The 21,762-nt window shown below is 33.7% G+C and overlaps 1 protein-coding gene and 1 long non-coding RNA gene across 3 annotated transcripts in view; one reads left to right on the top strand and one right to left on the bottom strand.

The window, feature by feature from the left end:
- LOC114339972 (NFX1-type zinc finger-containing protein 1-like) overlaps window positions 1-21,762 on the top strand; it is a 380,271-nt gene that overhangs the window by 99,604 nt on the left and 258,905 nt on the right. For both annotated transcript variants that reach the window (XM_050650389.1, XM_050650390.1), the window contains one exon: window positions 820-1,103. In XM_050650389.1, coding sequence (XP_050506346.1) covers window positions 820-1,103 — 284 coding nt within the window. The remainder of the gene's footprint in view (window positions 1-819; window positions 1,104-21,762) is intronic.
- On the bottom strand, window positions 5,936-10,918 carry LOC126884460 (uncharacterized). The gene is made up of 3 exons (XR_007698048.1): window positions 10,719-10,918; window positions 6,476-10,557; window positions 5,936-6,377 (listed from the first exon to the last, which is right to left on the bottom strand). It is a non-coding gene; the product is annotated as an uncharacterized LOC126884460 (long non-coding RNA).

Consider the following 21,762-nt stretch of genomic DNA (forward strand, 5'->3'; position numbering starts at 1 on the left):
CAAAGTTTAATCGCAAAAGTTGAGTGACAAAATTTGAAATTTAGCTTTTTAATCAAGTTGATGTTAAAATATAGAGTACAAAGAACAAGATGTTTTATAGAAAAAAAATGGTACATCTTTTAATTTTAAGAAAAACATGAATTGTTTTTTTAATTTTTAGGGTAAAATTGCAATTTTGACAATGTTCCTCCAATTAAAACAAAGTATGATCAAAATTAGCCATTCACCACATCGTGGTCAGTATCTCCAGAAATAAGCGTTTTTGTGGGAGTGCCACTCGTCTATAAAGTCACATAACTTTTTTCCTATTAAATATTTTGTCTTGAAATTTTCCATAAAACTTCTTCATGACTTACCTATGTTCGGTGTTGGTTAAAATTATAAACTAAGACGTTTGTCACCCAACTTTTTTAAATAAACACGAAACTAACGAAATCTGACGACAAAATGTTTAAAAATGAAAAACTCCCCTTTTAATTTTGTTTAAACACCTCATTATTATAATCATTATCGATTAATCTCATTGTTATCTAAATACTTCAAGCATAATACAACAAAATTTTCAAAAGGAAATTGAGTTAAATTGATTTTTCACATTTTTTCATAAAATTTGAATTTTGAAATGTTCCACCAATTTTAGATAAAAATAAACTTTACGTTCGGATTCAGCGACCTCGAAAACATCAAGAATGACCAAATTTCGTCATTCACCTGAAAGTTGATTTTCGTGGTCGGTATAACATACATAATTTTAGGGGTTGCTGCCGCTCGCCAAAAAAAAATGATCATAATTATGTAATGACTATTTTTAAAATTCAGGTTGATAGTATACTTGAAGTAGTTGAAAAAAAGCAGAAAGAATTAGATACACAGATAGATATAAAAAAGGAGAAAAATTTCAACTTGACGCTTCAGGAACCACCGGACGATTTTCGAGAAATAAGTGTTTATCCATCGACTGTAGAAATTACCACTCAAAAATCTCCATTTCTAAGACCGAATATTGTGAAGGGCCCTTATCCAGATATTAACACTTACTTAGATATACAATATCGCTTATATAGAGAAGATTTTGTAATGCCTCTAAGAAAAGGAATATGTGGGTAAGTTTTGAAGAATATTAAATACACTAAACAGCAAAATTAACGCACCACCTTAAAATGGGACATTTTTGGTTTCTCGAATTTCTTAAACCTGTTGTCCGATTTTAGTGATTTTTTTTAGTATATTATAGCAATAATCTTTAAAAATATCGATGTAGTAATATTGTTGCTGTATGGGTAAATGTCATTGTTGCTGTACGGGTGTAACAATCATAGGAGGTGTAATAATCATACATAAAATGTAATATATTTAATAATAAACAGCAATAAAACATTTGAAAATATTAAATTGGCAAATATTATTAAAAGTGCTAAAAATGTTAGTGAGCTATGAAACCAGATGTCGCTCTTCCAAAATTGCACGGTCCCAATATCCGTTTTGGCATATTTTGAATGCAGTTAAATTTACTTTGCTTCAATTTTTCCTTTGTCATCGGGGTTCCAATGATATATTAGTTCTTTAATAAAACAATTTTGTTGGTTACCTTTTCATTGGAAATTTCTGGTTTTAAAAGCTCCCAAAAATGTTCTATGGGCTTAAGGTCAGGAGCTCATCAAAATATTAAAAAATACAATAAATATGTAATATTTTCAAATGTTTTATTGGTGTTTATTATTAAATATACAGGGTGTAACAAAAATGCAGGTCATAAATTAAATCACACATTCTGGGACCAAAAATAGCTCGATTGAACCTAACTTACCTTAGTACAAATGTGCACATAAAAAAAGTTATAGCCCTTTGAAATTACAAAATGAAAATCGATTTTTTTCAATATATCGAAAACTATTAGAAATTTTTGATTGAAAATGGGTATATATATGGTATTCTTATAGTAGGGACATATCAAAAAAATAACAGTGAAATTTGTACACCTCATAAAAATTTTATGGGGGTTTTGTTCCCTTAATCCCCCCCCCCAAACTTTTGCGTACGTTCCAATTAAATTATTACTGCGGTACCATTAGTTAAACACAATATTTTTGAAACTTTTTGCCTCTGAGTATTTTTCCGATAGGACAGTGTTGGAAATTCCATACAATTGATTTGTTGGGTAAATAGTTCGAAATCATGTCCCTTTTTTTACCCTTGTCGACGCACGTGTTGTGTCTCGCTCGCATTTTTCGAAATCCACCTGTGACGAAGAAAGGGACGTTTCAACCACGTTAGGTCCAAAGAATTCTTCCCCCGGAGAGAAACATTGAGACGGCCCACGCGTAAAGACGTGAAATAGTGCCTTCGTCGACGATGTCACGATTGTAAGTACCTTGTATTTTCACCTTATATTTTGTTGTTACCTATATTATTTATCTTGTTATCGTTTTGAGCTATTTAACCACCAATTGATTTGAACATGTGTGTATTAGTAATATGTTTATTGCACCTATGAGAATTTCCATTAATCTCTACCAATAGAAGCTATTCGAAGAAACACAGTAGAGGGCAGGTATTGTAATTTGTATTGTTTATTGTTTGTTTTGATTTTATTACTCGTTTTCGTTCAATACCTGCTAATAACCAACATGTTTGATCCTTCTAACCGTATATGAACGATTTGTTAATATTATTGATACACTATTTTTAAAATTTTAAATGGTGGTTGGATTGATTCGTCGCAATTATAATACATATATTCGTTTATAATATATATTACAGTAGGTTTATAATATAGAATTGATATATTAATTATTAATAATTATATTTGTTTTGTTTGATATCGGGATATTTATGTATCAGGGAAGATTTTGCGTTGTGTCGAAGCGAAACTTATCTGTTTAACCGTGACGGATTTGGGGTTCGCATCGGGTGATTTATTATCCAAAGTAGGTACTAAATAGTTTTGATTTCGGTTCCTTGAATGGGTCTAAAGATTTAATTATCGTTTCGCCGTTTGAAGAAACCAAAGATTTTGTATTTTTCCGAGCGGCGCGTCACCAAGGGCGTAGAGAAATATATTTTTTTTTGTTATACTTTTAATTTTTTGATTTTAGGCAGTTTAGGTCTATAATCGCCTTTCGTGTTAGTATTTTATTATTACTTTATTATTGCATTTTTTTATCGTCGCATTTATAGTACAGTTAATATTATTTTATTTTGATCATTTCATTTCTGTTTGAAATTTTTATATAAAAAGTTGGAATGGATAAATCGAGAAAATTGAAATTCCAGCGGCATACAGCGCTCAATGACATTCAGTCGATTTATGATCTAGGTAGTAAAGCTGTTTCTGATCAGAGTTTACGATCGTTGTTTAAAATAAGATGTAGCGAATTAGACTTGATCAAGGAGGAATTTTTAAAGCAGCATACAAGCATTATTAATAATGTTTTGTCGGTACCGGATTCAGATACGGGGGACGAAGAAAAAGTCCGAGAATTATTCCTGGACTTATTCTACAAAATAAAAGTTTTTAACGCGGAATTCTTCGGGTCACCATCTGAAAGTCCAGGTCCAGCGTCTTATGCTTCCGGTGAAGCTCATCAATCCCACATTCGCTTGCCTCGTATTGATCTTCCGCGGTTTCAAGAAAATTTTATTAATTTTGAATCCTTTTTAGACCTTTATAATTCGATAGTGCATAATAATGCAGCCCTAGGAAACGTAGAAAAATTCAAATATTTGAAAGGTTGTTTAGACGGGACTCCGCTTAGCTTAATTCGCAATTTGCCCATAACTAACGATAATTACCAAGTGGCTTACGACTTAATTGTTAAACGGTACACAAATGTTCGTCGTTGTGCGACCGCCCATTGGGATGCGATAATGGGCGTTCAAAAAATCTCCGCGGTTAACTCGAAAAATCTAGCTAAATTGGTAGACACCTTTTTAGAAAACTTAGCCGCATTGAAAACTTTAGGCCTTCCCACTGAGCATTGGGATTTCATTATGTTCAATTTGCTTTTGTCGAAATTAGATATTGATTCCATTAAGTTATTCGAGTTGGAAAATAAGTCTAATGAAATTCCGTCATTTAAAAAATTAGTAGCGTTCATCGAAACCCAATACATCGCGTATGATAATTTAGACAGTAGTATAAATGAGGGAAAGAAGTCGTCGCGGGTCCCAAATAACACGGAGCTAAGGGCCAACTCTCAACACCAGGTGAATGATTCAAGACGTAATCGTAGGAGCTCGTCGTTCGTAACAAATTCGTCTTCAGTATGTTGCGCGTTATGCAAACAAAGCCATTATCTCAACCAGTGTTCGTTGTTCTTGGAAAAATCGCCAAAGGAGAGATATCAGTTTTGTAGTAAAGAGTCTTCTTCCTGTTTTAAATGTCTTAATCAGGCTAACCATTCAGTCAAGTCGTGTCTTAAATCCTTCAAATGTAGCAAATGTAGTAGTCATCCCCATAATAGTTTGTTACACTTCGATGGAAACCGTTCCAATAGTCAGTCGTCCTCAGAAAATAATAGTCCAGGGTCATCGGGAATCGAATCGTCTACTGAAGTATCCCATTGTGCCGCTAGTTTTGTAGGAAAGAAAAATGAAACCAAAAAGGAAATCTTGCTCGGTACTGTTTTGGTTCATGCAGTTGACAGTATAGGGTGCAAACAACCCTTGAGATGTCTTCTTGATTCGGGTTCGATGAGTTCGTTCATTAGTCGAAAGGCTGCCAATCGATTGGGATGGCCTAAAACTCCTTGCTCGTTTGAAATTAACGGACTCAATTCGATGCAAACGAAACTGAATCAGGGGCAAATAAGTTTCTCTATCCAACCTCGTCATCAGGAGTCACCGGTGTTTCATTTGGAGGCTATTATTACAGATCGGGTTTGCTCGGATTTGCCCAGCACCCAAATAGATATTTCTGCTTGGAACTATATTAAAAATTTGAAGTTAGCTGATCCCAAATTTAATTGTAGTCAATCGGTCGATTTGTTAATTGGTTGTAGTATATTTTCGAAGGTGTTGTTAAAGGGTAAAATTGAAGGTAAACCGGGACAACCTGATGCCCTAAATACCGTTTTTGGATATATTTTGTTGGGCCCAAGTAGCACACCTAACCTTTCGTCAACTTGTTCTTCTTCTTCGTCGCTTGTTTGTCTTTCAAATGTGGAAGACTCGTTAGATTTTTCGTTAAGGAAATTTTGGGAACTGGAGAACATACCGGAAGAGCCAGTTTCAGAACCGGAAGACGTTCTGTGCGAAACCATTTATCGGGAAACACATAGTCGGGACGTCTCGGGGAAATATGTTGTGTCTTTGCCTTTTCGTGAATCGCCGCCTTGTTTAAAAGATAGTTATGATGTTGTTTTAAACAGATTTATTTCGTTGGAACGTCGCTTGTTTCGTCAGCCTAGCCTGCAAAAGGAATATTCGTCCCATATGCAGGAGTATATTGATTTAGGTCATATGCAATTGGTTCCTGAGGGCGAAAAGACAAAGGGAAAGTATTATATCCCACATCATTGCATTGTTAAGTCGGAAAGTGTCTCTACTAAAATTCGAGTGGTATATAATGCGTCTCAGAAAAGTCCCAGGCTTGGTAAATCGTTGAATGATTATTTATTAGTGGGTTCTAAGCTACAACAGGACATCGTCTCGCTTTTGTTAAATTTTAGACTTAATCGTTTTGCGTTGTGTGCAGATATTCGTCAGATGTATCGTAATATTTTAGTTATTCCTGAGCATACGGATTATCAACGTGTGTTATGGAGATTTTTTAGCTTTGAGGAGATTCAGGAATATCGTTTGTTAACTGTCACTTTTGGAGTTGTATCCTCGCCGTATCTCGCTCTAAGAACCCTTCAACAACTAGTGTTGGACGAAGGCTCTCGTTTTCCTAAAGCCGCCTCGCTCGTTTGTAATGCTTCGTATATTCCCTAATAGCACAAGGACGTCCAATGGACGTCCTTCACGGACTTTAGGGACGTCCATTGGACGTCCGTTTTCGTCCGAGGAACGTCCTTTATACGTCCTATTTTGGTCCAAATGTCGCGCTACCGAACGTCCATTGGACGTCCATCTAAGGTCCGAGGGGACGTATATTGGACCTTAATCGGACGTAATTTGGACCTTGATCGGACGTCCTAGGGGACGTAAATTGGACCTTAATCGGACGTAAATTGGACCTTAATCGGACGTAAATTGGACCTTAATCGGACGTAAATTGGACCTTAATCGGACATAAATTGGACCTTAATCGGACGTAAATTGGACCTTAATCGGACGTAAATTGGACCTTAAGAGGACGTAAATTGGACCTTAATGGGACGTAAATGGGACCTTAATCGGACGTAAATTGGACCTTAACCGGACGTAAATTGGACCTTAATAGGACCTTAATCGGACGTAAATGGGACCTTAATCGGACGTAAATTGGACCTTAATCGGACGTAAATTGGACCTTATCGGACGTAAATTGGACCTTAATAGGACGTAAATTGGACCTTAATCGGACGTAAATGGGACCTTAATCGGACGTAAATTGGACCTTAATCGGAAGTAAATTGGACCTTAACCGGATGTTCTAGGGGACGTGAATTGGACCTTAACAGGACGTCCAATTTTGGTCCAAATGCCACGTTGCCAAACGCCCAATGGAGGTCCACTTAACATCCGAAGGGACGTTCGGTGGACGTCAATTGGCCTTCATAGGACGTCCCAGTTTGGTCCAATGTCTTGCTGCCGAACATCCATCTAATGTCGTGGGAAATAAAAAATATATTTTTTAAGGAACTTATATTACATCTTATATTAAATTACAATTATTGGATATTACATTATTTACATTAAATTACAATACACTTCTCCAAGAAATTAACGCACCACCTTAAATATGGGGTATTTTTGATGTCTCGTATTTCCTAAACCTGTTGTTTCATCTAAGTGATTTTTTTATAATATTATAGCCTAGGCTATAGGTTACCTCCTTAAGCTTGTCATGCACAGGGAGCTATGCTGTAATATATGTACATTATATCATATCGCTCTCTATAGTAATGAGTGAGCCTGCAGACAGGAAACAAATGGTTCCGTATGTGCAGGCTCACTCATTACTATAGAGTGCGATGTGATATAATATATATTACAGTATAGCTCCCCGTGCATGACAAGCATAAGGAGGTACTTAACCTATAGCCTAGGGCCTAGGCTAGAATATTATAAAAAAATCACTTAGATGCAACAACAGGTTTAGGAAATTCGAGACATCAAAAATGCCCAATTTTTAAGGTGGTGCGTAATCGGTTGTATATACAGGGTGTAACAAAAATACACGTCATAAATTAAATCACATATTCTGGGACCAAAAATAGTTCGAATGAACCTAACTTACCTTAGTACAAATATGCACATAAAAAAAGTTACAGCCCTTTGAAATTACAAAATGAAAATCGATTTTTTCGATTATATCGAAAACTATTAGCGATTTTTTATTGAAAATGGACATGTGGCAGTATTATGGCAGGAATATCTTACAGAAAAATTATGGTGAAATTTGTGCACCCCATAAAAATTTTATGGGGGTCTTGATCCCTTAGATCCTCCCAAACTTTTGTGTATGTTCCAATTCAATTTTATTATTGTGGTACCATTAGTTAAATTCAATATTTTTGTTTCTTAGTATTTTTCAGATAAGGCAGTTTTTATCGAGTTGCGACTTCTTTTTTAACATGTCTACATAAAAATTTTATGGGGGTTTTGTTCCTTTAAACCCCCCAAATGTTTGTGTACGTTCCAATTAAACTATTACTGAGGTACCATTAGTTAAACAGAATGTTTTTAAAACTTTTTTGCCTCTTTGTATTTTTTCGATAAGGCACATTTTATCGAGATCTGGCTTCTTTTTTAATATGGTTCAAAATATACCTAAAAATGTAAAGCATAAATAAGTCTGCATATTATTACCAAGTCTTCATAATCGTACTTAACCATATACAAATATGTGGTGGATTTGACAAATATTCAAAATATTTCGATAAAAATTGACTTTTCGAAAAAGCAATAAGAGGCAAAAAAGTTTTTAAAACGTTGTGTTTAAATGGTACTACAATAATAATTAAATTGAAACGTGCACAAAAGTTTGGGGGGGTTTAAAGGAACAAAACCCCCAAAGTATTTTTATGGGGTGTCCAAATTTTACTATAGTTTTTTCGTAAGATACTGCTGCCATAATAATGCCACATGTCCATTTTCAATAAAAAATCTCTAATAGTTTTCGATATATTGGAAAAAATCACTTCATCTTGTAACTTCAAATGAGTGATAAAGGCACAGAGACTTAGATGGCGAGGTCACATTGAAAGGATGCCAAACACGAGGACTCCAAAAATGGTACTAAACTACACTACAGCTTCAAGAAAGAGAAGAGGAAGGCCGAAAAATAGATGGAAGCAAGAGGTCGAAAAAGATTTGGAAAGAATGGTGCTACAGGGTCAGAAAAGAAAAATGAATAACAGGAAGGAATGGAGAAAAATCACATATCAAGCCAGAGAAGATCTCAGTACATAAAGAAACGTGAAAATGAAGAAAAAAACAAACTTTTCAAGCCATGGGCCTCTAAGGCCCTTAGTGCTATAATATATATATATAACTTCAAAGGGCTGTAACTTTTCTTGTGTGCACATTTGTACTAAGGTAAGTTAGGTCCAATCAAACTATTTTTGGTCCCAGAATATGTGATTAAATTTATGACCTGTATTTTTGTTACACCCTGTATATATCTACATACTTCGTCTAATTTACTAACTGTTATTTATTTTAACTGAAATATTTAGGCGGTAGGTGTGTTCTTTTTTAGAATCACTTTGCCGAGTACAATGGAATTACAGCCACTAGACATATTTTATTATATACGCGTAGAAATAATATTTGAAGATTTCTATTAATGTTAACCTAAAGAAATACACAATAATATGTTTCATTTAATTTGTATAAATGGATTATAAAGCGTTTTTATGAAGCAGATTTGTTTGGATCACACTGTAACTGTAATCGAACGAAGGTGACATTTTAGAATAAATTGGTAACATTTATTTGACAGTTACGGTGATGACACTTCATATTTGTTTATATTCTTTACTATAAGTATCTGTTTTATTTATTATATTTACTGTTTTTATTATTTACTTTACTATAAAAAGATCCTCTACTATAAAAATATAAATTTCACCTAATTTTATAACGACTTGGAATAATCGAGGTATCTGACAACTTTTTTAGTTGTTATTGTAGACATTTTATACAAAGAAACCTACCAGCTTTTTGCCAAGAGTTCGGAGCCGTTTTTTAATTATTAACAATGCAGTGCAAAAACTCTTGCACTGCAAATCTTAAAAGATTATAACTTAATTCTTGTTCTCTATTTCTTAAGTTTTTACTTATTTACATTGAATATTAATTTGTTTTGTTGTATAATCCACGTTTACAATAATTATGTGATATATTTGATTTAAAATGGATTCAGGATCTTTTTATACTTTGGCAACTATGTCAACTTAGATCTCTGGCGTAGATAATGACCTGCAACAGTAAGTAAATTAGATGGACTGTAGGTTATATTTGGTTCTTGGGACATCAAAGTATATTTTTTAGACATTCCCTGGATATAGTCACTGATGTGACATACCTCCGATTTGTTTTTTCATGAGTTTTGTAAGAGAGACTAAAAACTTTTTTTATAGTCACCTCCTGTTTTCATATATTTTTTGACATGTTTTGTAGTAAATTCAACTATCTATTTACTACAAAACATGTCAAAATTTACATGTGAAAGCAGATGATCCTAAAAATGGTTTTTCATCTCCTACAAAATTCATGAAAAAGCAGATAGGAGAATTATTGTACATTACAATTCTCTGATGTTTGGGAAAAAGGGCTTAAGTCAGAATTGCACATCGATAATGTTTTGATGATTTCTACAGTACTGTAGTAGATTCTACTGTGCATACAGTTTACATCTACAACAGTTTTTTTCTGGTCCAGAAATCATCAAAACATTATCAATGTGCAATTCTGACTTAAGTCCTTTTTGCCAAACATAAAAAAACAATCTGGTCATAACTGACCAATGAGCAATTTTAATTTAACCTAAATTACTACTGTTTCTTAAAATGAAGAGCTTACCCCATAGCGTCTCTTATCTAATCTAACAAGATCGTGCACTATTCTAACATACACAGGCACAGCACACAAGCACTATGCTCCGTTTTTCACTATCACCTATCACTCAAACTAGTTCAAAAGGCTTTGTCCTCTTCAATCTTCTAGTTTGCGCAGTAGTATCGAGGAGCTGGATTTCCTCGATATTCTTGAACTTATGAAGTTGTTGCTCGTGACCCTGCTATCTTCTTGATATTTGTTGATAAAGTAATAACTTATTATGCATGGACAATGTGGACTTTCTTCCAACTAGCCAATACACTTTTTATATCTCTCTTTTGCCTTTCATAGCCACAAGGCTATACATTTCCTTCTTGGTTTTTTTTTGTAGGCCACTTTCAGCTGATTCTAAAAAAAAAATTAAAATGAAGGCTAATTGTTCTATTCTTTACAATTAAAAATCAAAAGAAATAGGAAATAGGTACTATTTACAGGTAATAATATGCATGCATAAATGATTCGTTTCATAAAGAATAAAGAAAATTGAAAACGGATTTTATAATACTTACAAAATTGTTTAAACAAGAGATCCAGCCAGAGCCCAGAGCAAAAACTAGCAGCATAGAAAAAAGTGTTGTGTGATTTGACTAGCAGACAGTACAGCAGAAAAGCCACTAATTTCCATTTCCCACACCCCCTTATCGATGCATTTTTTTCCAATCAAAATTTTTACTAAATTTTTAGGTTATCGGTTATCTTATGAAAATGAAATGTGAAATGTGATGACCAATGACCACGCGACGCTACATAGATACTCGCGCGGCAAATTTGAAAATGAACGCAAATTGAACAGTAAATGGCCTCTCTTAAAATCTTGTAATGGAAAATTTTACCCCTCCAGGAAGACATTGTACTATAGAATATCTTGTGGTAACTTTCCACCCATAATTTAATCAGATAGATGTTCACGGAATAGAACCGGTAGTACCTATATTCCTGGAATGTTTTGTGTTGTTAGGATTAAACTTTTATTTTATTTATTCTTGAATATTTCCTATTGTTAAACATTGTAACCAATAATTTACAAATAATAAGATTTTCATTACATTACATAAAATCAAAAACATGTTTTGGATATTAAACTATATAGTTTGTTTATAATTGTAATAATTGTATATACAATTTTGAATTAAGATTTAATCTTTTCGATTTAAACTACAGTAAAACCTGTGTTACCGGCCCCCTGCAAACACCGGCCACCTGTACTAACGGTCAGTTTAAAAATTCCCCAAACCAATTACAGTAAAACCTGTCAGTAACGGCCACTAAAAATGAAAAAGCTATTGGCCGATATAGAAAGGTCACCGGTATTGCCAGTTTTTGTAGTCCAGATATAATTGGTTTGGGGAATATTTAAACCGGCCGTTAGTACAGGTGGCCAGTAACACAAGTTTTACTGTATATCTAGACTACAAAAACTGGCAATAACGGCCACCTTTCTATATCGGCCAATAGTTCTTTCATTTTAGTGGCCGTTACTGACAGGTTTGACTGTATTTCATTAACGTAAAGTTAACGCGTAAGTTAATATTTTATTGAATTATTTTGCTATTTGATCCCGTAATTGGTATAATGTGTCCAATATAATATATAAGCGTTCATAAAACGTCCGTATTTCGTCCAGTATGGACGTCCAAAGGACGTTCAACGTCGGACGTCCAAAGGACGTCCATATTTATTCCGTCCGAAGGACGTCCAACGTCGGACGTCCAAAGGACGTCCATATTTATTCCTTCCGAAGGACGTCCAACATGGGACGTCCGTTTATAGTCCATGGACGTAAGGACCAAAAATGGACCTATTTTGGACGTCCAAAGGACGTCGTGTGCTATTAGGGTTGATGATTTTGTTTTCGGTGCTTCGACGCTCGAAGAAGCACAAAGTTTAGTTGAAGAATTAGTCGCTTTGTTGAAGTTAGGAGGCTTTGAGTTACGGAAATGGTGTTCGAACGAACCCAAATTGTTGTCGCAATTTTCTGAATCGCATATTAATCCTCATTCTATTAATTTTGATCCAGAATCAAATGGTCCTTCTTTAAAAATTCTTGGTTTGAAGTGGATTGCACAGTCCGATGTTTTTCAATTTTCAGTTAAATTGCAGGATGTCCCTTGTACCAAAAGATCGTTTTTATCCGAATTAGCTCGAATTTATGACCCGTGTGGTTATCTAACACCTATTACCTTTTTCATCAAGCATTTAATCCAACGACTTTGGGCAACTGGTCTTGAATGGGATGATCGTCCTCCCTCAGAAATTATTCGTGTGTGGGAGCAATATAAAAGTGAATTATCTCTTATTTCACAGTTTAAAATTCCTCGTTTTTTGAATATTTCCTCGTGTCCCATCTTAGAACTTCATGGATTTGCTGATGCCAGTGAAAAGGGATGCGCTTGTGTCGTTTATATTCATAGTATTGATAGTTAGAACATGGTTCAAGTTAATTTACTTTGTGCCAAGTCGAAAGTAGCTCCTATGAAACAGATTACGATCCCTCGATTAGAATTGTTAGCTGCTGTTCATTTGGTCAAACTTATGTCGTTTGTGTCACAGTCGTGGAAGAATATAATCTTTCAAAAGGTGTATGCTTGGGTAGACTCGCAAATAGTATTGCACTGGATTAAAAGTTCACCTTCTAGGTTTAAAACTTTCGTCGCAAATCGCATTTCGTATATCCAGGCCCATAGTCAAAATTATTCTTGGCATTACATTGAATCTCAAAGTAATGCAGCCGATGCGCCTTCGCGAGGCATGCTACCGGCCGCTTTTGTATCGAAACTAGACTGGTTGACAGGTCCTTCGTTTTTGTATCATGTTCCATTAGTCTTTCCAGAGGTTCCTCCATCATTGCGGGAAAAATCCCCTTCGGAAGAGGTAAAGAAAAGTTTAGTGTTTGCTTCCACTCGTGAGGAACATTTTTTGTCTTGTTTGTTAGAAAACCAATCGTCTTTTACCTCTATCCAAAGAATTTTGGCCTTTATGTTGCGATTCGCGCACAACTCTCGTTTTAAAAGTTCAAGACGTGTAGGACCCTTGAGTTCAGTAGAATTGGAAAGCTCGTTAATTATTCTTGTTAGGTTTACACAGGAACAGTATTTTGAAGACCAGCTTCAGTCGAACTCGTTTCCAAAACCATTTCGCAAATTAGGAGTATTTTTAGATGATGATACTCAGTGTTTAAGAGTAGGTGGTCGTCTATCGCAGTCTTCCTTGTCGTATGAGGCAAAACACCCCTTTTTGTTACCAAAGAAATCTCGTCTTACGACTCTCCTAGTTCGTCATTATCATGAAAAGTACTTACATGCTGGATTTAAGAGTACTCAATTTTTGGTGAGTCAAAGGTTTTGGATATTGTCTTCTAAGCAGTCCGTTAATTCAGTCTTGTCTAAGTGCATTAGATGTTGGAAGCAATCTCCTAGGGCCTTACAGCCCCCTATGGGTGATTTGCCTAAATTTTGTCTCGGGGCCATTAAACCCTTTTCGATTTGTGGGGTAGATTATGGTGGGCCTTTTTCGATAACTATGTCTCGTTATCGAGGAGTTAGAAGTCAAAAGGCATATTTGTGCCTCTTTGTTGTGCCACAAAGGCTTTACATCTTGAATTGGCTAGTGATTTGTCCGCAGAAGCCTTTTTAGCCACTTTACAGCGTTTTATTGCTCGGAGAGGTCGAGTATCGCAAGTATTTTGTGATAACGGTACCAACTTTCATGGCGCTTATCGACAATTGCGTAGCTTTATGGAGGGTGCTCTTGATAAAGAAAATATTAAATTTTCTTTTGCTCCTCCTGCGGCTCCACATTTTGGTGGTATTTATGAGCGCCGCATTCGTTCTGTGAAAGAACATATTGCTCGGATAGTCGGGGCTCAAATTTTGACATCTGAAGAGTTTTACACTGTTTTGACGTTGATTGAGTCCGTTTTGAATTCGCGTCCTCTCACCCCATTGACCAATGATGTTGAAGATCTCAACGCTTTCGACCTCTCGAACCTTTAACATCATTGCCTGTGCCTGATTTTTCGGAGGTATCCCTCAATCGTTTGTCCCGATGGCAGTTGTTACAACGCATCCATAGGGATTTTTGGGCTCGATGGCGTAAGGAGTATTTACATACCTTACAACAAAGGTCCAAATGGTTAGATTCTGGCTTTGTACCCAAAATCGGTAGTTTAGTTGTTTTGAAGGAGGATAATTTGGCTCCGTGTAAATGGCCTCTCGCGCGTCTTGTTGAATTGCATGCGGGCAAAGACGGGGTAGCTCGGGTAGCCACCGTGCGTACGACTAACGGAACGGCCTCTTGTCCGACTCTGTCCCTTGCCGATAGAGCAGTAGATGCCAACTTTTCGTTACTTTAGATTTACTTTAGATTTACGTTTCGTTACTTTAGATTTAGTTTTTTTGTTCGGATTTGTTAGTACGACTGCGACAAAACCACCATTTTAATTTTAGTTTTGATTTGAGCTTAAGTTTTTAATATTTTTTGTTTAAGTATTTTAGTATTTTTTTGTTTATTTAATTTGTTTGTTTTGTCATTGCTTGTTGCCCAAGTATTGATATATAGTATTAGTTATTGTTAAATGCCTTATGGCCTTTAAAGGGGGAGAATGTTGGAAATTCCATACAATTGATTTGTTGGGTAAATAGTTCGAAATCATGTCCCTTTTTTACCCTTGTCGACGCACGTGTTGTGTCTCGCTCGCATTTTTTGAAATCTACCTGTGACGAAGAAAGGGACGTTTCAACCACGTTAGGTCCAAAGAATTCTTTCCCCGGAGAGAAACATTGAGACGGCCCACGCGTAAAGACGTGAAATAGTGCCTTCGTCGACGATGTCACGATTGTAAGTACCTTGTATTTTACCTTATATTTTATTGTTACCTATATTATTTATCCTGTTATCGTTTTGAGCTATTTAACCACCAATTGATTTGAACATGTGTGTATTAGTAATATGTTTATTGCACCTATGAGAATTTCCATTAATTTCTACCAATAGAAGCTATCGGAAGGCACTAGCAGGTGTTGTAATATGTTTATTGCTTGTTTTGATTTTTTTATTAATTGTTTCGCTCAATACCTGCTAATAACCCACAGACAGTTTTTATCGAGATGCGGCTTCTTTCTTAATATGTTTACATAAAAATTTTATGGGGCTTTGTTTTCTTAAACGCCCCAAATATTTGTGTATGTTCCAATTAAATTATTTTTGTGATACGACTAGTTAAACACAACGTTTTTAAAACTTTTTTGCCTCTTAATATTTTTTGGATAAACGGGATAAACGATTTTTTATCGAGATATTAATATTTCAAAATATACCTAAAAAATGTAAATTCACATTAAAATTTCATATTACATATTACCAGGTCTCTATAAACTTATTTAACATGTAAAAATTTGTGATGGATTTTACAAATGTTCAAAATATCTCGATAAAAACTGATTTATCGAAAAATTACAAAGAGACAGAAAAGTTTTAAAAACATTTTGTTTAACTAATGGTACTACAATTATAATTTAATTGGAACGTACACAAATATTTGAGGGGGTTTAAGGGAACAAAACCCCCATAAAACTTTAATGGGGTGCACAAATTTCACTTTAATTTTTTTTTTAAGATTCTCCTGCCCTAAGAGTGACACATGTCCATTTTCAATAAAAAATCTCTAATAGTTTTCAATATATTGGAAAAAATAGATTTTTATTTTGTAACTTCAAGGGGCTATAACTTTTTTTATGTGCACATAATTTGTACTAAGGTAAGTACGTTTCAATCGAACTATTTTTGGTCCCAGAATATGTGATTTAATTTATGACCTGTATTTTTGTAACACCCCGTATTATAGTTTTGCATTGCATAATAAGATTAAATTTAAAAATCATATTTTAAACAAATTTTACCTAGTGGAATAGTTGATTTTTGTAAAAATTCATAGGTGGTCATAATGATATGGCCAGGGACTGTATGTAAATTATATTTCTTTTCAATACCTTTGGAAAAATCTTGGACTCAATACTCCAAAATAATTTTTCGATACTTAATATCTTTACGGTTTTTACTTGATTTTTCCAAAAATACTCCAAAAAATAATCAATATACCCTAATACTCAAAAAAATTCAATTTGGATTTCAATACTCAAAAAAAATTTTTGAGTGCTGAATTCGATACTTAATATCAAAGAAATATAATGTATGTGGTACATATTTTTGAAAAGGTAGTTGAACGATCTTTAAAATGAGGAATCACTTAACCCCCTTTCTATTAAAGATTTTGGGTGTTGTTTCCACCCCCTGCAAAGGGTTGATGTAACTTAGTTGAAAACTGATCTAGAAATAGTCGTTCAACTACCTTTTCAGAAATACCACAAACATTATATTTATTTTCAGTACTTTTGGAAAAATCAAGTAAATCCGTAAAAATATTAAGTATCGAGTTCAGAACTACAAATTTTTCTTGGAGTATTGAGTCCAAGATTTTTCCAAAAGTAATGAAAAGAAATATAATGTATGGGTAATCTTTGAAAAAGTGGTTGAACGGCCTTTAAAATTAAGTCACTCAACCTCCCTTTCCATTAAAGATTTTGGGGGTTGTGTCCCCGCTAGAGGTTGATGTAATTTAGTTGAAACCTGATATACAAAAAAATGTTCTCCTCACAAATAAATTTGACGTGTTGTTGCATATTTTTAGATTTTCTATAAGGTCCAATTTATAGAGGGTGGCACCTTTTCAAATTGATACACATACATGTTCTTCTTCTTAATATTATTGGTTTTTATATATACAACATCATTCATTATCTTGTCAGTCTTAAGATATCAAGCAGTTATGATTAATTCTTCTAGATTTTATCTTGCGAAACATTTTATAACTATGTATAACCGTCTTTAAGGGTATTACTTAGGACATATTATGTAATAACAAAGAAATAAAAGAAGTATTTAAACAGTCGTTACAATATACATACCGTTGCACGTCAATATCTACGTTAGAGATCTAAGTTGACATTGTTGCCCGATTACAAAAAATTCTTAATTGCATTTTAAATAAAAAATATATCACATTCTTTTTGTGGAATTGGATTATACAACAAAACAAATTAATATTCAATGTAAATGAAAAAGTGATAAAGAGGGTGATAAAAATAATTGTGAAAATTACCGAGGAATAGCTGTAACCGAATCTATGATTCCAATATATGGAAGGGTCTTAAAGAACCGAATCGAGAGAGAATACTTGGATTATGAATCAGAAGAACAAGCAGGATTTCGTACGGTAGATCCACTATTAACCACATTTTCTCCTTAACCCAGATAATAGAAAAAAAGATGGCATGGAATCAAGAGATTCATATGTTGTTCGTCGACCTACGGAAAGCCTACGACAGCGTTCCACTGAAGAAGCCGTGTCAATCAATGAAAAGCACGAATAGTAATATAGAATTAATAAAAGCCGTCAAAGTGCTATACACCCAACCAATAACAAAAATAAAACAGGGACACAAATAACAACAGGATTTATAATATCAAAAGGATTAAAGCAAGGATGTTGTCTGTCCCCAACTTTATTAAAATATACCTTGAAAGTGCTTTAAAAAGATGGAAACAAAAATGTAGGACAAAACCGCTCACCAACACTATGGTATATACGCTTAACTTTGCAGACGATCAAGTAGTAAAGGCTCAAGATTCTGACTATTTAAACTATATGGCACGAAAATTAATTGAAGAGTATGATATGTGGGGTCTAGAAGTAAATAAAAAGAAAACCGAATACTTGTGCATTGGAGGAGAACAAAAAGATCTCATATTAGACGGTAACACCACGATAAAGCACTGCTGTGACTACAAATATAGTCGGTTCGCTAAACACAGACACATCTGCCTGGTGATTTTAGTAGGTAATTTTTTTGTTTTTTAAAATTGGCAGAATTACTAACTATTTAGTAATTATGAATTATTTTGTATTTTATTATTTCCAATTTTACCAAATTGGCAAAATTACTTATGAAAATCACTAGCCAGTTGTGTCTGAGTTTAGTGAACCGACTATATCTAGGTATCACTATTTTACACGATGAAACATTAGACAAAGCCATAAGAGAGAGAAATACGTCAGGGAGAAAAGCCATCACAATGTTAAACATCATTTTATGGGACCAATCCATCAGCAAAGAAAATAAAAAAGGATATATGAGACTGTAGTAAAAAGTATCACTATATAGCTGTGAGGTATGGCTAGTGTGACCAACTAGCCCGAAAAATCCGGGACATGGCCCGAATTACGAAGTCGTGTCCCGGCGTCCCGGACAAGGCTTCCGGGTCATCCGAATTTTCAGCGGTTTGGTAAAATTCTATTTTCAAATTTTGAACCCGTTATTCTTTTAAGAATTCACATCAAACTGAATTGGTGGGACGAAAAAAAGTCGATAATTTCTAATAGTCGACCTAAACTATCTGTCTAGTGTAAAGTGTAAAACTAATACCACATCAAAAACGCATGCATTTTATTTCGTGGGGGTATTTTAACTCTAACTCTGGGGTTTTTCCGTTTCTGTATTTTAATTATCGTCTTCTGAAAAGACGATTTAAAAACATGACAATGTAATTATGATAATTATATTTTTATATTAACCTAAGGTTCTATTTACATTGAAGTCCAACATCAGTTGATTTTCTAATTTTTCCTTCTTTGAGAAAAAGTGTGATATTATCATTACAACCCATCTCAAAAAAAATTTTTTCAACATAAAAATGATAAATAATCAATAAAATGATTAAAGTTCTATATTTAAAAAAAATGGCCCGATTTTCATGGGAATGTCCTGGATTTTAGGTCTTTTTTTAGCCTTGTCCCGAACTAGACTGAATTGGAGTTGGTCACACTAGCTATAAGCAATTTAAAATCTGAAAAATGCGAAAATACGCATTTTCGAGGATTGAAAACTCATGTGTAAATTATTAGTGTTCAGGTTGACAAATGCCTAAATTGAAGCTTATACATTCAGTTTCAAGATCCTAACGGATAATCAGGGCATATTTTAATATAGACCGTTATTTTTCAATTGTTAATCGTCTCGCGTCGCACTTGGTGTGTCTCTGTCTATAGTCCGTCCGCTATAACTTTTCCCATGCGGTACGATTCATTTTCAATCAAATTAAGTCAAAACATAAATTGAAACGAACGTCGATGTGTATATACATTGTGTATACTTAGTGTGACCAACTAGCCCGAAAAATTAGGCTATTGATTATGTACTATAGAAAGGAACTACAACGTTAACGGGGTTTTATTATTTCATATGGTCAATGAATCTCTCTATATGAAAAAACCGCGGAGTGCTACCATTTAAAGGGGTGCGTTTTTGAGAAATGGGTGAATTAGTCCCTGGGCACAGGTTACATTAGGGTGAGTTCTATGCACTTTTCGTACAAACACGTCTACATAAAAATTGTTCCTGGTTAAATTTCCTATCTAAATATAACTTTTTAAAGTCAAAGATACTTTTTTTTACAAAAATATATTCAAAAGAAAAAGCACAAAGAAACCCAAAAGAAAGAAATTTTGTTTTTTGTCCCATAACTTTTGTCCACGGGAATATAGGTATTTTCACAGAAAAAAAGCTTACATATTTTCTCTTTAAAATGATGTTTGGTAAAGGTCATTAGGATTTACAGTTTTCGAAATATGATTTTTCAAAGTTCGCCACTCACAGTAATTTTGGGCAATTTTCCTTGTTATTTCGCAAATATTGTTCTGTAACTTTTTTCTACGTAACTTTAGGTATATGCAATGGTACATGTAAGGGGAATAGAAATCAATTACCTTTAAAATGGTCTACTGTATAATGTTGTACGACTTCTTTTAAAGAGGTTATCTTTTTCAAGACTTTTAACGAGTTTTTATATTTTTACGATTATTTTTAAATTTTCCATTATAACTTTTTTTTCTATATGGTATATATTATACAGAGTTGGGCTAAAGAATGGAACCAAGCAAATATCTTTGAAACGAAAAGACCAATATTTTTGAAACTTTGCATGCAAGTACAGTGACGCAAAACGCATCTGTTGCTATACTTTTTGTTACTAGTTCACTTCCGGTTTCACCGGAAATACCCTTAACTTATTTACTTTAAATGGGACACCCTGTATATTTTTGCAGATTTTGAAAGAACTTTTTATTTGTAATTCATAAATACCAAGTTTGGAAGAAAAAACTATTAAAACAAGAAATAAATCTCTTTACAGTTAAAAGTTTTAGTCTATAGTATGGACAATAGTACTCGTTTATTTTTAATACAAAAAATTATCTACAGACACTTTTTAACTATTTTTTTCTTCTAAATTTGGTATGTATGAATTAAAAATAATAAGTTCTTTCAAAATCTGCAAAAATATACAGGGTGTCCCATTTAAAATAAATAAGTTAAGGGTATTTCCGGTGAAACCGGAAGTGAACTAGTAACAAAAAGTATAGCAACAGATGCGTTTTGCGTCACTGTACTTGCATGCAAAGTTTCAAAAAGATTGTTCTTTTCGTTTCAAAGATATTTGCTTGGTTCCATTCTTTAGCCCAACCCAGTATAATAAAAAAGAAAGCTTATTCTGTTTACTTTAAAATGGTGTATTATAAAAAATTCTTGGGTTATTTTTGAATAAGATATGCTTTTTCAAATTGTAATAAGTACTTGCAACGATTTTTGATTTTAGGATTATTTTTTAAATTCCCCATTATAACTTTTTTATGTGATTGTGTGTTATGATTGAATCTTATTTTTTATAGGTAATACTTTTGATCCACTTGACTCGGCCGGGCAAACTTGAAAATATGGATTAATTCCAATATTTACTGTCAAAGCTCCTGCACCACAAGTTTTGCTTGAAAAAATAGCATGTAAATGTACCAAAGGATGTACAAAAAACTGCGGTTGTAGGAAGATAGGAATTAGTTGTTCAATATTCTGCAAAGGGTGCATGTGCATGGGTACTAATTGTGGGAACTCTAAGATAACTGAGGTGTCAGAGGAAGATATTGAAGCTATGCTAACGAAGAGATGGACTTTGATTTTGAAATTTTTTTAAATGTCAACGTTTAAATAATTTTATCTAAAGTGATGTTTTTTAAGACTAATGTTTTTGTAATTTTTGTAAAAGAAATATTTTAAATAATACAGGTAAAAAATATCAAAGAATCACTCGGTTTCCATTATGTATTTATTTAAATATAGATGATACACCATTTTAAAGAACAGAAAGTAAGCCCTCTTTATTGCGCAATATATAGATAGTATATTCATGTACAAGAAAAAAAGTTATAATAAGAAATTTCAAAAATAATCGTAAAAAATGTAAAAAATAATATTTTTTATATTAGGTATTATATAATATATTATATAATAATTTTGTTTTATTTTTATATTATATTATAAAAAATCGTTAAAAGTATAAAACCTTGAAAAACCACAATCTCTTTAAAAAAAGTCGTACAACGTTATACAGTAGACCATTTTAAAGGTAATTGATTTCTATTCCTATTACGTGTACCATTGCATATAC

The sequence above is a fragment of the Diabrotica virgifera genome, chromosome 5 (genome assembly GCF_917563875.1).
Source record: "Diabrotica virgifera virgifera chromosome 5, PGI_DIABVI_V3a".
Lineage (NCBI taxonomy): Eukaryota > Metazoa > Arthropoda > Insecta > Coleoptera > Chrysomelidae > Diabrotica > Diabrotica virgifera.